The following is a 16,557-nucleotide window of genomic DNA, read 5'->3' as shown; positions in this document are numbered from 1 at the left end:
CACTGTTGGTGGGAATGTAAATTGGTACAGCCACTATGAAGAACAGTATGGAGGTTCCTTAAAAAACTAAAAATAGAGCTACTACATGATCCAGCAATCCCACTCCTGAGCATATATCTGGAGAAAGCCATAATTCGAAAAGATGTATGTACCCCAATGTTCATTGCAGCACTATTTACAATAGCCAAGACATGGAAGCAACCTAAATGTCCATCAACAGAGGAATGGATAAAGATGTGGTGTATATATATACAATGGAATATTACTCAGCCATAAAAAATGAAATAATGCCATTTGCAGCAACATGGATGAACCTAGAGATTTTCATAGTGAGTGAAGTAAGTCAGACAGAGAAAGACAAACATCATATATGATATTGCTTATATGTGGAATCTAAAAAAAGGGGTACAAATGAACTGATCTACAAAACAGAAATAGAATTACAGATGTAGAAAACAAACTTATGGTTACCAGGGGGTAAGGGATAAACTGGGAGGTTGGGATTGATGTATACACACTACTATATATAAAATATATAACTAATAAGGATCTACTGTATAGCACAGGGAACTCTACTCAGTACTCTGTAATGGCCTATGTGGGAAAAGAATCTTAAAAAGAGTAGACATATGTATATGTATAACTGATTCTCTTTGCTGTACACCTGAAACTAATGCAACATTTGGATCAACTATACTCCAATAAAAATTTTTTAAAAAGCTAATTTAAGTTTGTTAGTTTAATTAATATGGTTGTGTCTTTAGAGTTATCAACATTAAGTATAATACTTTTAGTGAACCCAATTTTAATATAAAATTTGTTAGCAAGAAATATAACTTGGTGTGATAAAATTTTCATAAGTAAATTAAATGTAAATGGGATGAGAGTTTTTAGGTGAACTCTAAGAATAATTGTGTATTTTGGTATAACTACTTTAAAATAGTTTCACCAAATCTTTTGATAGCTTGAAAAAAAACATGTTTTGTTTCAGAAACTATGCAAAATTCTTGGAAAAGTAATACATCCTGGTATAATGTTATCAGTCATAAATCTAGTTCCTTTCTTCCAATGTTGTGTCACAGAAATGCCAAATTTTCTTGTCAGTTTCATTATAACAAACTCTCAGATCTTAAATATTGGGTATTTTTAAGTCTTTTTTCATTTACAGAGAGTTATTGTTTACACTGCTGCTTTTACAAATATGTTTCACCTTCAGAGACATTCATAGGAAGGACTCCGATACTTTCTCTGGAGTATAGTTTTCTGATAAACTTTCAGATCATATCACTGAACTGGATAAGAGTTTACAGAACTCGAATGGAGAAACTGATGGCTTCATAAAACTGGGGAAAAAGATCAAAATCAAGAATTAAATTCATGGGAATGAGTGAACTGATGAAGATGATAATAATTTGTATGACTTTTTGGTTTAAATATTCCCTATTTTTTAATGTTTCATTCTACCAGATTTAAGGAACCCTCTTCTCTCAAGACATCTATGACTTGCAGCATTTTGATATTGTATAGCTTTGTAAACAAAGATGAAACATTATTTTTTCTCCCCATCTGAACTCTCCAGGACTCAGAAACTCTTAATGACTATTCTTATTTTCATGGCAATTTAGTCATTTACATAAATTCAAAATAGTCTGCTCTCTTTAGAACAGGACACAATTGGAAAAACATTGATTTATTACCAAGGCTTTGTTTGGAATGCCATATTTAAGAGTATGCATAAATTCAGATATTACCATCCAGCTTTAAGGAACTAAGATTGACTTTATGTAGCCAACAATCCCCTTGGAAAAACAGTCCGGTGCTTTGCTCACAGGGTTCCCAGCTGTCTAATCAGGTGAGTAAGGAAGGTCACTTCCTGGCAATTGCAGGAAGCTCAAGATATTTGGGGGATCTCAAGAAGGGAGGGATTCACCTAAATCTATAGGTATTGCAGGCAAAGTCTGATGGCAAGTATATGACTTGGCTTTACTGGGCTTGAGAGGACCTTAAAGGTTCATTCTGAGATTCCTAATGAAAAGTTCCAGGAAAGCAGATTTAAAGGAGCTTATGTGATCAGTTGCTATTTTTGTTACACATAGATAAATAAACAGGACAAGTTTATTGATCCCAGACTTATGTTAACTAAAAATTAATCTTAACTTGGCAATATTTGGTAGGATGAGGGTGATTTTAGAGAGAAAAATTATGTTTCAGTAATGTACCTTTGTGGATAATAGATTCTGGTGCTGTTAACTGTCTTTGATGTTTTGGTATTTACCTGTAAACTGAACTAGATCCTGAATTCTTCTAGTTTCCTCCAATATCTGGCTCTGACTCTCCAAAGTACAGTTTCCAGTTTTTCCTCTAATCTTTTTGACTTGGAATCATTGAGAAATAAAACTGCCCTTTTTCTGAAGCCAGGTAAGCTAAAATTGTACAGCTTGATATAAACCTCAGGGAAATCACCATAATAGCTCATGTATAGACAATCCTTGTGCCTGTTGCTGTATAAGTCACTCAGAACGATTACCTAAACGCACGATGCCATCATCAGAGACATTTTAAACCGCAAAAAGAGACTTAAACCTTGACATCTAGAAATCTTTTTCAGCTGGACTTGGTGCCTCATTTTAATCAAGATTGCAACTAGTCATGCTAATCATTTTTCTAATTTGTTCAGTGTTGGTTTTCAACTTCTTATGTTTTATATTTCCCACTGTTGTACTATGACAGCCTCCAAGAGAATAATGATAGCTTGACATCTGGAGGTGACTGATGACTCCCATAAGATTCCTCCTAATGGAGAGCCATGAATTTCTCCTCTATTGAGTGCTGCCCAAGACTTACTTCCTAGATGGCCCCTTATTGCTCAAATGTGGCCATAAGCTCTCTAAAAGCATGTCTCCTGCACAACCACCTCTTCTCCTCCTCCATGGGACATGATTCTCTGGGAATAAGTCTTCTCAGCACCAAAGAAGTCCACGCTGATGCCAAGTAAACAAATGGTTGATCACCAGTGCTTTCTCCCAAAAGATCTCGAACATAAGGGGGAAATGTGAACGGAAAGTCAAGAATTCAGAATTGTGACTTATGCACGTCTCTGCTCAAATGGGTTCTGAACTTTGACCAATTATTTTCTTAATATCGACATCTAGAACATCTGCCCAGTCTTCAGACTCAAGATACATATCAGACCCTTACCCTAAAGTAATTTGTGACGACCTATCTACTTATTGGAACCTTACCCTTAAAAAATCATGACAACCTATCTCTTAAGGACAATGATTTCCTTTCTTTTGTCAAAGTCAATCAAAATTCTTGCCAGATAACATTAACAGCCTTGTGGGTTTTGTCTTTATAAGCTCCTGACTCTTTTTTTTTTTTTGAAGTACGTGGGCTTCTCACTGCTGTGGCCTCTCCCGTTGCGGAGCACAGGCTCCGGACGCACAGGCTCAGTGGCCATGACTCATGGGCCCAGCCGCTCTGCGGCATGTAGGATCCTCCCGGACCGGGGCACGAACCCGTGTCCCCTGCATCACCAGGTGGACTCTCAACCACTGCGCCACCAGGGAAGCCCTAAGCTCCTGACTCTTTCTCTTCCTTGGAACACTCTTTTGGTTTTATCTGAATTGGTATCTTCCAAACCGCAATTCCTAAGACTCTAAAAAAACTCGTCTTGTTGCAGGCTTCTGTGTTTTCATAGTCAGCGCATCCTGCTCCCTTCAACCTGCTTAGGCTACATGGCTGTGCCCCATCAGCCCGTAAGGTCTATATGAATACTTGGGGAGATTATCAGGAGACAGAGATTCCGTATTCATAGGCCTGGAGTATGTCCCAAGAGTTTGTCTTTCTACAAGCTCTCTGCTGTTGGTCTGCAGACCACATTTTGAATATAGCAAGGGTGTCAAAGCTCTATCCCTATGGGCAGGGGTATCTCTTAAGACACAAGTATGCCATTAATTTCTCTTTTTTTTTCCCTTTTGTGTGGTCCAGAAATATTGCCAGGGTCCCCTGGACTCCCAGGAGGGAATATTCAAAAAAGATTGCTGACTCAGGAGGTAAATATCCTTCAGTGATCCTGTAGCCTCAGTGGCCTGTACAGAGAGGACCTGGAGGGGACCACTTCAAACATCCTCAGAGTTACTTGGAAAAAGTAGAAAAATTTTCTGCCTTCACATTGACTGGAGGTTCAGACTAAGTCATTTCAGTTTTAAGGAAGATGAAGGCTCTCCTGGGGCCAGAGAATTTGGGAACACTCGGGGGAAATGTTGGGACCATGTTAGTAGTGATGCCTAACGTCTATTCTCATTTTCTCCCCCCTCCCAATTTCTAGCTAAGACATGGCACCCAACGTAGAATATTGACTGCACTGGGCAGCTTCCTTTGCAACTTTGCAGTAGGTGTGACCATACGACCAAACTCTGGCTGGTGGAACAGAAGTGGAAATTACAGACAACATTTAGAACATTCCATTCAAAGAAAAGGGTGTGCTGTTACCTTCCCCTCTTGTCCTTACCTGGAAGGTGGACACAGCAACGACCCATCTGGGACATGGCAAATAAACGTGAGGAATGGCGGAGCGACAAGATAGAAGAAGCCTGAATCCTGACATGGTGGGACCACCGTGTCAACCCACTGCCGGCATCTGGACCTACATGAGATGGAAATAAACTGCAGTCTTGTTTCAGCCACTATATTTTTGGATACTGTGTAGCTTAAAAATATGTAACTATTCTGGAACTATTTGGTGTTTGAAAGGACATAAATTGTCATTTCAGGAAGGATGGGACCAAAATCTTCTTAGTCCCATCAATGCTTTACCGTCAATAAATATTTACTAAGTAGTAAAAGAGGGAAGCGCTGTACAGCCCTCCAACCAAATCCTGTCCTACTAGAGCTTCCATTCAGTATTATTACACTTAATATTTATAGACACCTCCGTCAGGGAAATTTTGTACCTGCACTTCAGAGGCAAGGAGATTAATGTTGAGGGATTTACAGTAAATTGTTTGAGGTCACACCTGGTGAGTAGTACTTTCTTGATTCAGGTATTCAGGCTAAAGCCATACCCTCACCACTAAGCCAGTGGTTTCCAAACTATGCTTGGTGGAACCCCCAGGGGTCACAGAGGTCTGTCAAGAGTTGTCATGGAGGGAGGGTTGTGACTAAGAGGGGTAAAAGGGAAGGGTTTTCCCTTGAGCTCTAGAAAGGCCTGGGATTAGCTCAAAGAGAAATCTAAGGAGACCTCAAGGCCAGGGATGAAGGTTAACCAGCTCTTAGGGTGAACTAGTAGTGAAGGGGTAAGGACAAAGGCCCAGACACAGCAGGCCTCCAAAGACAGATGGCGCCAGAGACCAGAGAACCCTGACACTTGCGCTCTCAACACCTAGCACGGAGGCCTTCCAGCTCACACTCCCTCTCTGGGAATGTAAATCGAGCTCTAGACAAAGCGCATTACCTATTAAAAACATATCTGAGTTTGTGTTTCGACATTCCTATCACATACAGACAGGTGCACACACATACACAAATCAAAGAAAAGTGACTTATAAAAGAAACACAGCATAATGTTTGGTGGGGCTGTCCCAGAGTGACACAATTCTAGGGAATATTTCCCAATGTCCTTCTCTATATTCTCTGGGTTTTTATGTGGTTCTCAGTGAAGTTATCATAAACATGGGGAAAACTAACGAGACCAATATATTTTTTTAACGATCAATAGGTATATTTTTCAATGTCCCTTATTTTTATATTCTGAGCTTTCACACATACTTAAATGAGTTTTCTTAACAGGAGAAAACACTCTCAAGGGAAATTTTTTTTATTTGTTTATTTTCAGTTTTCTTTTAAGAGACAAAACGTTAGCGATTTCTGTAACAAGGTTGTTCAAATAGATGTAATAAATCCTGTTACTAGGAGTGGTCATCTGCCCATTTCCAGTCTGAGGACAGAACACTGTTGTCCCCGCAGACATTGTGCAAGCAGGGGAGGAGCTCTTTGTGGGATAAATAGACAGCAGCACCCATGAGAATCCAGCATCCCGGGCAGGCGGCGGCTCTGGATCCACTCCCCACGTCCCGCTCTCCCAGGCGGTTAATCCGTGACGCTCCCACACTGAGAGCAAAGGGACCCCCTTTCCACGGTGGTTCTAGGACCCTGTACGGGACCTGTGGAACGTGAGGCAGGAGGGAGGTGGGGGGACTTATGTCCGATGCTGGGAGTGTTCTGCCCCGTCTGAAGACCAGTCCTCTGGGTCTGTTTTCATCCTGCAAAGGGAGGGACATGCTACCAGGGCTTCTGGGAACATTTTGGCTTTTGACTCTGTGGGATTCTGATTCGAGCCAGCTGTGCACCCTATACAGCTGTGCATCCACCGTCAGGGTCAGAACTTCCCGAGGGCCGTGCAGTGCGTCTCCTTGCCTGGCACAGGTGATGCTCTCAGAGAGCCGGGTGGATGGAATTAGTGCACAGTGTCCCTCTGAGCAGAGGCTGCGGGGCCTCTAGGGGAGTTTCCTGGGCTCCACTGTCCCTATAGGGTCCCCGGTCAAGCAGACAGGAAGGTGCGTCTGTCCAGCAACTGAAAAGACAGACTGCTCAGAAACAGAGCCAGCTCTCCAATCCAGCCAAATAACAAAAGCACTATTTCTCCAGGAATAATTTTAGAGGAAAATGTTTAACTCTTTTTGAAAGAAACGACGGCACTGGCCCTGAGTAAACTAAAAGTTGGGGCAATTGATCGCCTCTGTCCCCAGGCTTGTCCTAAGGCCTTTCCACTGGCCTCAGCTCAGCTCCCTCCCCTTCACTCCCCTGCCCCCCAGCAGTCCTTTCTCCTCTGAACTCTGAGATGAGGGGCCAGAGGCTGAAGGTAAGCAGTCCTGTTTGCTGAGGCCTCCAGCTTTGAGCTAAGCCTCTCTCGGACTTTAATGCAGTAGCTCTGTCCTCTGTCCCCTGTCTTCAGGGATCACAGCTCTGGCTTGTAGGGTCCTAGAGACGGTGGCATGTGGAGGAGATGACACCTCTGGAACTCCTCTTATGAACCCAGCACCTTCATACTTTATGTCACCTGAGCCATTCAACATGGACAGAGATGGGACCTGAGGCTCAGAGAGGCTCAGTCACTTGTTTGTCACCACACAGCACTCACTAGTGGTCAAAATGGAATCCTTGTCCAGGTCTCTGGCACTCTGAGACCACGCTGCTTCTCCCCACTAGGAGGCCTTTACAGGTTTATGGTGGAATCAACCACCATGTGTCCACCTGCCAGGGGCTGAAAAGAACACTCTACCCTCCTTTGATCTTTACAGCAACCCTTATCAGGGCCACCTAGGCTCCAGCGCTGGTCCCGCTGCTTGCGGTGGCCTCTCTCATTGAACCCTCACTGCAACGAGGTACCACAATGAGAGTGCCCCCCTAATGTCACACACTTGTCATCAAGAGGCTGGGAGAGGTGCTGTGTCCTCTAAGTCCAGGGCTCCATCCTGGGGGGCAGACAGGGGACATAGTGGAAACGGAGCCCCTGCTGCCTAGTCCCCTCTGACGGTGGCTGCTCTCCCAGCAGAAGGGGGATGGGTTCTCACTGGAAAGCACCTCAAACCCATCACCAGCTCTCCACTGGAGCCAGGCAACCCAGGCTTCTCGCCCTCGCTCCTCTACTTCCTTGCTGGGTGACCTTGGAAAAGCCCCTTTCCCTCTCTGTGCCCAGTTTCTCCATTGGGGAAATTGGTAACAATTACAAGACTTGCTTCAAAGGGTGAGAGGGAGCCCAAAGCCTCCTCATGTATGTTGGGAGCCCAGGAGGGTGCCTAGAACTGGGAGGTCACAAAGCAGCAGAGGCAGAGAGAGCAGAGACCACGTGGGGACACTGGGTGGCGGTTGGGCCATCATCTGACACACCGAGACTTAAAGGAGCTTTGCTTTTCAGAGATGAGGGCAGAGGGAATGTCTCCCCTCCTGGCTCTGGGGCTCCTGGTGGCTGGGCTCTGCTCCAGTGTCCACTGCCTCCCAGGGGGTGGGCTTGACCCGGAGGATGTGACCCCAGAGGACCAACACAAAGGGGCACCTATGGACGACCACACTTTCGTCTCCAGCAACACCGACTTCACCTTCAGCCTCTACAAGCAGTTGGCTTTGAAGACCTCCAATGAGAATGTCATCTTCTCCCCCCTGAGCGTCTCCATGGCCTTGGCCTTCCTGTGCCTGGGGGCCCGCGGACCCACCCTGACGGAGCCCCTGGAAGGCTTCAAGTTCAACCTCACAGAGAGCCCTGAGACAGAAATCCACCAGGGCTTCCAGCACCTCCTGCAGACGCTCGGCCGACCCAGCGACCAGTTAGTTGCAGCTGAGCGTGGGCAACGCCATGTTCGTCCAGGAGCAGCTGAAGCTTCTGGACAAGTTCAGGGAAGATGCCTGGGCGCTGTGTGCCTCCCAGGCCTTCTCCACCGACTTCCGGGATTCCGACACTGCCAAGAAGCTCATCAATGACTACGTGAAGAATAAAACGCAGGGGAAAATTGTGGAGCTGTTCAAAAATGTTTCCCAGAGCACAGTGATGGTCCTGGTGAATTACGTCTACTTTAAAGGTGGGTGCCCTGTTTAATTCAGAAGGAAACACACTTCTGGTTTTGTGTCTTCGGGGCAATTTCTGTCCAGCCTCTGCCAACTCTGTCGTTCGGTAAAACATTACAGAGCAGGCTGCTCCTGGCTGAGGGGGGCTTGGGCTCCAAGGCTCTGCCTCGATCATAGGCTTTGTCTATTTCGGGGTTTTCCAAACCACAGCTGACTGTGCGGGATTTAAGTGCAGGGGAGACACTAACCCTTTTGTCTGAGCCACAGGGAGACTTTTTATTCTGATTTAAACTTGCCCGGCTGCCAGAAGGAAGGAGTTTTCGTCTCAGCTCTCTCCGGGGTGGCCGGGAACTCCAGGTTCCTCCCTAATGAGATGCTTTCGGACATGCTCAGGAAGGCCTCAGCTGTGTACACTGTGGGCTGTGTCTGACGGGCTCCGTCTAAGGGGACTTGGTCTCTGGTGGTTGAGGTGAGGCTGGTGGCCGTCTTCACAGTGTGACAGCCTCTGAGCAGCCTGGCCAGCACAAGGAACTTCAGTTGTGCTCTTTCATGACCATGAGGGTGGAACTGGCAAGGCCATCATCTGAGGGAAGACTCAGAGGACAGCATCCAGCCAAGACTCTTTCCCAGATTCTAGCTGGCCCAGTGCCCAGTCCCATTGATAGAAACTCAAGATTGCAAACCTCAGCCTGAAAACTCATAAGGATCAGAGAGAAGGCAGATAGATTTCAAACATAGAGCCAGCAGTGCAAATAGGGACACGGCATAGATAAAGACAGAAGGAATGATCATTGAGGCAGGGGGTGGTCACGTGCCTAGGAGACACTAGCTCTGGGGAGACAAGTTAGCCCTGTACTGGGGGCTCCTGGCTGCAGCCGTGGCCAGCCCTCCTGGGTCTGTGTTTTCCTCGGTAAATGAAGGCGTAGAATCCCATTTCTCTGGAAAACGAATCCAGGCCTGGCCTGCTATGTTTATTCTTTCAGTCTCCTGTGCTTTCCTCTCCTACAAGCCTGCCCTGGTCTAGGACTTTCTCCTCCCAGATCTCCCCACCAGGGGCACCCCAGCCAGCCCTGCATTCCCTCTGCTCCTGCCTCTAACTCTGGGGACACAGGCAGGGCTGGAAACAAAGCAGGAAGCGGGGGCGGATACACACTCCATGAAGCCCCAGGGCCCTAATCTCCCCAAGAAGCCCCCATCACTGAATGCTCCATCCTCCTGCGGGGAGACCCCAGCTCTCTCCTCTGCTGACCCCGCCCTACCCTCCTGGTACCCATGTGGCTCCTGCTTCAGCCTGGCTCACAAGGCTGTGGGGACATGTGTCCTCCCTGCAAAGCCAGTGACTAGCCACTGGTCACTAACACTGTTCCCTTTAAGGACCAGGAGCTCCCATTTCTCTGCAGTCCCAGCCTCACCCCGTCTCTCCCTTGCCCTGTCCTGTTCCTGTTGGTTTCTCACGTAGCACAATTAACCAGGTTTGTTTCATGTCCCCCTTCCCAATCCAGACCTCTGGGCTCACCCCCGTCCCCAAGGGCCTACCCACCTGCCCAGGTATATGTGCAAACCTAGCAGGGCCATCCCTAGAGGCACGTGGGGGGCTGCTGGTGTGGGGAGGGTCTCCCCTGCTCAGGGACCAGGGCAGAGGAGTGAGACGCCTGCAGCCCTTGCACCACAGACCCCTCACCTGTCCCTCCACCTCTAGCCCAGTGGAAGAAGCCCTTTGATCCCAGCCATACTCATAAGTCAGAGTCCACGTGAGTGAGAACAGGACAGTGGAGGTGCCCATGATGACCACTGGGGGCCTGGAAACGCCTTACTTCCGGGACGAGGAGCTGCCTGCCCCGCGCTGGAGCTCAGGTACACCAGCGACGACAGCGCGCCCTTCATCCTCCCTGACGAGGGCAAAATGCACGACCTGGAGGCCAAGCTGCTCCCAGAGACGCTGAGGAGGTGGAGAGACTCCCTGCAGCCCAGGTGACTGTCCCCAGGACCCGGAGCTGTGGGCCCACCTGCCTTCTCGGCCCTTCCCCCTCTTCCAGGACTCCGGACCCGCAGCCCCCGGGCCTCAGTAATGTCCAGGGGCGGGGGCAGAGGTGGGAGGGCCCGTCCAGGGCTGACCTTGCCCTTGGCTGCCTGTGTGGCTCTGGGCCTGAGCTGTTCCTTCTCTAAGATGATGACATCAGAGGGGGCGGGGCTGAGGGTTCCTCTGACACTGACATGCGCTGAGTCCTGAGGATCCTCACACAACCCCCGACACTCATGCTGTTCTCTCCGTGGCTCCACCTCTTGCAGGTGGAGGGGGGCGGATGGGACTGGGATCAGTTGGGGGCTCAGGTGAGACAGACGTGAGCATCAGCTTTGCACGGGCTAAACATTAATTCACTCATTTATTCATTCAACCATTCAGCACTGATTGAATGAATGAATGAAGATTAAGCTACGTCTGAGGGACTAATTTAGACTCTGAGGGTAGGTCAGCGAATAAAGCAGTAAATTCCCTGCCTTACGGGCACTTACTTTGCAGTTGGAGGAGACAGACAGGAAATAAATGTAGTAAATTATTTGCTACTTTGAGAGGGGAGAAATGGGGAGGTGGGGATAGTAAAGCACAGTAAAATCGTGAAAAAATGGGGCCCGCAAGTAGCTTGTGATTGTAAGCAGGGTGGCCCTTAGGTGATGTTTGAGGTGAGGGATTGAGTCATGTGCATATGGTGGGGAAAAGCGTTCCTGGCTGAGGGAACAGCCAGTGCAAAACCTGTTAAGACAGGAGGGAGCCTGGTGTGGTTGAGGGTTAGTGAGGCCAGAGCAGAGGGAGTGAGAGGGAAAGTTGGGAGAGGTCAGGACCCCAGGGGGGATTCAGGTCACTTGGAGCCTTGCAAACCCCTCGACGCGCCCCCCTCTAAGGGAAATAGAGACTCATCACAAGGTTTTGGGCCAAAGAGTGAACGATCTGAGTCATGTTTTAAACGGATCACCCAGGTCGTCCAGTGGAGAACAGACAGCCGAGGACCAGCATGGAGGCAGGGAGGCCAGCCAGGCGCCCAGTGGACTCACCCAGGGGAGCCGCTGGGGATACACCAGGAGGAACCGGGAAGGGCGGAAGGGGTCAGGCTCTGGATAAACTGAGTGCAGACACAGGAGACCAATAACAAGGGGGACAGCAGAGGGAGAGGCACTTCTGGGCGCAGTGTCTGCTGCAGCGGAGGTAGGGAAGGTTGTGGGCAGCTATGCAGATCCTAGGGGGTCACGGGTGTGGAAAGTATGTTATAAACCTCAAACAATGAGAGACCTGCCTAGACGTGACATTGAGGCTGCAGTCCCTTCCCCAACCCCTGTCCAGGGGACCGGGCGCCTTGGGGCTGCCTGACTCTCAGCCCCTCCTCACTGCAGATCCCAGGAGACTCCAGGACACGGGACCCACCCTCCCCCTGCATGTACTCCCTTCCCAACCCTTTCCTTCCTCCAGTACCAAGAGCTACCACAGGGCGGGGGCTCAGTGAATAGTTGTAAGTGGATAGAATATTCATCAGACATCTTTGATTTACAAGCACTGGGGGGACAAGCATCTACACGTTCCTGGCCCATGGAGGGCGCTCACTAAGAATCTGTTGATGAATGGATAAAGGGCGGGGGGAGGGAGAGAGGGAGGGAGGGAGGAAAGATGGCCTATGAGGAGGAATAGGTACCTCCCTGCTCCCAAGGGACTCAACGTTTAATGGGAGCCACAGCCTCCTCCTATTTGGCATCTGTAAGAGCTGACACTGTGACAAGAGTCTTAAGGGAAATAGAGACAAAGAGAGAGGAGGCATCTGTTGCTCCAAGAACATGCTGCCACCTCTGCTCAGAAGCGGATGCATCCCTGCCCTCAAGGAGCTCACTGGGAAGACAAGATAGAGATGTTGGATTGGTTGATTCAGGTTCCCAAGGCCCTTGAATGCAGCCCCCAGCCCTCCACGTCCCACCCAAGCCCCTTCCCGGCCCCTCCCTTCCCCACTGCCCGCACTCAGGCTGCCTCTGTGCTGTGGGGCAGCCCTTCTTTCTTCCCTCTTTCCTGCAAGTGCATCCTCCTGCCTCCTGGACTCCTCTTCACCCAGTCAGCTCCGTTCACTCCTCCGGGACTCAGGCTCCATGCCACCTCCTGCAGGAAGCCTTCCTGGTGCCCATGGAGCAGCCGCCCCAGCACAGTCTCCCAGAAGCTGTGGAATCCCTGTTGGAGGAGGGTGCTTCCCATGCCCTACGGGCTTACAGGGAGAAGCAGGGCCAGATGTGGGCACCGCCTGAGCCCCAGCCCTTGTGCTCTGCCTAGCACGTTAGATACCTGCCGACATGATGGATAATTAACGAATTAAGGAGAGTTACCCCGAGGGGTCTAGAAACTGAGGAAAGGAGTCCTTATTCCAGGGAGAAGGGAGTAGCTGGAGAGGAAACCACAGAAGACCAAGCTGTGAGATGGGAAAAGGCGGGCTCTGAGTCAAGCAGAAGTTCCAGTTTATTTTCCTCATTTCCTAGACGGATAGATGAACTCAACTTGCCAAGGTTTTCCATCTCCAGCGACTATAAGCTGAGAAACGTACTTTCCCAGCTGGGTATTAAGAAAGTCTTCAACCACGAGTCTGACCTGTCAGGAATCACAGAGGTCAACAAGCTGGGGGTTTCCGAGGTGAGTCTTTAAAACTTTGGACAATTCATCCTTCTTATAGGAGCTTGAATGGTGACAGACAGGTAGATGTTTGGCTAATTTTGAATTTTCAAATTCATTGAATTTCCTGTAACTCACTCATGCCGCCTGGGACTCCCTAAGCCCAGGAGAGTTGGGTTACAATCATGGTGGGGAGCTGTGCCCACTTTCCCTGAAATCTAATGTGACCCGGAAGTCTATCATTGGGAAAGATCTGAAATCAGCAGTGGACCCCATGCCAAGCTCTACTCTTCACTGCCTATAGAGTCAAATACTTAAAATCTCGTACCCCTCAGTTTTTTCATCTGTAAATGAGGGTGATAGTTCTTAGCCAGCGTGCAGAGTCTAGCAGAGCAGGTAGGAGGTTATAGGTACTAACAATGGCTACAGGGCCATCGTGATGGAAATACCCTAAGAGCACAAGACAAGAATACCAGAGGCCCTGGTACCGCAATCCTAGAAGCAGAGAAGTCAGAGTGAATGGGGGAGGCTGGGCAGCCCTGCGGTCTCCCCTGCACCCCACCTGCCAAAGGACCTGGTAAAGGAGGCGTATGTGCCAAGGGGCCTGCGGGGTCCAGGGATGGGAAGCCACATCCTACGCAAAGTAGCCAAGGGCTCAGGGACATTTCCACTGGGGCAGGAGATGAGCAAAAGCAGTGCCCACCCATCTGCTGCTTCGACAGGGAGGGACTGTGGACAGTGGACTGTGAGAAAATGTATTGCCTTGCCCCTCCCCCTATACCAGGGGGTGCTTTGGGGCAGCACAGTCTCTGGACTCAGACAGAGAGGGATCCACATCAGGGAGCCCCTGCTCTTTGCCTCTCTGACCCTGGGCCCAGCACGCGCAGCCTCGCTTTGCACATCTGCGCATCATGACTGCAAACTAGCTGAGAGTTTGTTGCGAGGACAAATTGAACAGGTTGACAGCACGGTGACAGACAGCATCAGGTGAATGAATGCCAGTCCCCTTAGTGGGGGTCAGGCAGCTGCTCACATCCTACTCCCCTGTGTCCAGTGGGTAATGCTCTGGGGTCTCCACAGGTGGTCCGCCAGGCCATGCTTGATGTGGGCGAGGAAGGCATGGAAGGAGCTGCTGCCACTGGAATCAAGATGATGACTTCAACCTTACAAGCATTCATTGCTAGTTTTGGCAGGCCCTTTCTGATTTCCGTAATTCACAAAGATAATCAGAGCATCATCTTTTTGGGGAAAGTCATCAAACCCAGTCAAGCCTGGGCCTCCCCTCTGAGTGGCAGGTCCCCTCGCTAAGTAGCTAGTAGCCCTGGTCCCTGGGGGCAGCTTGGCCCCTGTGCACCGAGGAGCCCCTTGCCTGGTCCCACCTGCTCACCCTTGGGAAGGTGACAGTGACTCTGCTGGGGGCTCCACATGCACAGGGAGTCTGTGCCTTGGTCAGTAAGAGGCTCTGAGCCTTACGAAAGCAATAAGCCACCTTCCTTGGACTGGACTCTTTCCCGTGTGTCTCCACCCTTACCTACGTGATCCCATGCCATGGGCAGCCTGGGCCCCGAGGCCAAGCCCCCCGACCTCCCACACACTCTCAGTCCACCCCAGACTCTGGGCCCCTCTGTCTCAGCCTCACCAGCCAGCCCAGGAGCAGGCTTTGTGCCTGTGACCAAGCCCACTGGACCTCAGGCCCAGGGCTGGGAGGGGCCCCTGCTGCCCGATGCCCACTTCCGGGGGCTCTGGTCCCAGGTCCAGGTTCACTCTTCCATCCCCCAGGGCCCAGGATGTGCCCTTGTGCTGACATTGCAGGGGCTCTGACCCTCACCTCTTCTGGCACAGCCCCTGGACCCCTCACTCCTGCAGCTGAGCTGGGCCTCCCCCCAGGGTCTCCCCTGCTGCCCCCGAGCACCTCAACCTGGGAGACCAACTACTTCCAGGTTCCCAGACGAGCTACTCCACCACCTGACGAGTTCCACATACTCGCCTGACAGAGGATCCCCTCAGCAGCCAGAACGGGGGTATGGGAGCAAAAGGTCAATAAACACACACCTGCAATAAAAGGAACCCACTTGGTTCTTCATGTCCCTGATGTGATCAGGGGCTGTGTCATCTCCAGGAAGGTCAGCTCCCGGCATAGATGATGACGTCACCCACAACTGAACGGTTGAGATCTCTCTGCCAGGCAGCCTGCTCAGACCTTTGCCTGGAATAACCCGTTTAGTCCTTGAAATGATCACATGAGATACTGGCTGTTACTCATCCCATTTTACCGCTGAGGAAACTGAGGAACAGAGAGGCTCAGTCATTTCCCCCAAGGCCACACAGCTACTAATTATTGCCGGCAGGATGTTATCCCAACCTCCCGGATCAGAGAAACACTCTAAACCACAGAATGAATCTGCCCTCAAAGATTTTCACAGCAGTGACCCTCATGGGACTTAGGAACTGATGCGAAACATGGGTGATGAAACAAGGCTCTGGAGGCTGACAGAAGAGGATCGAACTCAGCCTGGGAAGTCGGCGAGCCATTCCTGGAGGACGTGCTTTTTGTGCTGCCATCAGAGGAAGAATAAAATGCGGTAGGGTAAACAGAGAGGAGAATGTCCTTGGCAGGAGAAAGACATTTTCAAGAACGCGAAGGAAGCTGGGCAGACCTGGAGCAGGAAGCGGAGGGCCTGCAGAGGTGATGGGGCCATGATGGAGCCGCTGGACCACTGGGGGCCTGGCAGCTCGGTAAGGATGCTGGAAAGGTTCCATAGACCCCTGGGCAGCTTTAAAGGAATTTGAACAGAGGGTCTCTCTGAGCAGATTGGCATAGTAGAAAAATGACTCCAGCTGCTGTGTAGACAAGCAATTCAGGGCCAGGACAGGGATGCAGGCTGGACATTAAAGGGGATGCTGCAGGAAATGGGGCCAAAGTGGGTCCAGCTGGAGCAGAAGAGCAGGGATGAGTGGAAGGCTGGGAGGAGAACCCATGTTTCTGTGAGTGGATGTAGGGAGATGGCAGTAAAAGGGGGCATCTGGGTTTGGCTCCTGGGTGATGACAGAGCATCCCCTGAGGAAGGACCCCCCGCAGGAGGAGCAGGAAGGGGACACATTTGGGTTCGGACCCCAGGTGCGTGGTTCCGTGGAATCAATGATAGACTCTGTGTGTGTGTGTGTACATGCATGAACATGTGTAAGAAGACAGGAAGTCACTGAGATGTTTCTTCCGAGTCCGATGGTTCCAGAGGCAGTACATTCTGAGAGCGTCTTTTTGTGTGAATTACTCCTCACCTGCTTGAGCCCAGGTGCTCGTGGCTGTTCGCCCCTTTGCTGGGCCTGCCTAGCAGCGCCCTGGAGGAGGCTCGGGGCTG

General features: G+C 49.9%; 1 protein-coding gene across 1 annotated transcript; it reads left to right on the top strand.

Moving 5' to 3' along the window:
* The first annotated feature begins 7,920 nt into the window (after positions 1–7,920).
* On the top strand, positions 7,921–13,231 carry LOC137223512 (serpin A3-8-like). The gene is given in 6 exon segments (XM_067735427.1): positions 7,921–8,328; positions 8,330–8,576; positions 10,262–10,300; positions 10,303–10,392; positions 10,395–10,533; positions 13,069–13,231. Coding segments are annotated over 6 exon segments (1,086 nt in total).
* The last annotated feature ends 3,326 nt before the right edge of the window (positions 13,232–16,557 follow it).

This window comes from Pseudorca crassidens, chromosome 1 (assembly GCF_039906515.1).
Source record: "Pseudorca crassidens isolate mPseCra1 chromosome 1, mPseCra1.hap1, whole genome shotgun sequence".
In the NCBI taxonomy this organism is placed as follows: Eukaryota; Metazoa; Chordata; class Mammalia; order Artiodactyla; family Delphinidae; genus Pseudorca; species Pseudorca crassidens.
The sequence above is the reverse complement of the archived record's forward strand: the minus strand, read 5'-3'. Positions and strand labels throughout refer to the sequence as shown.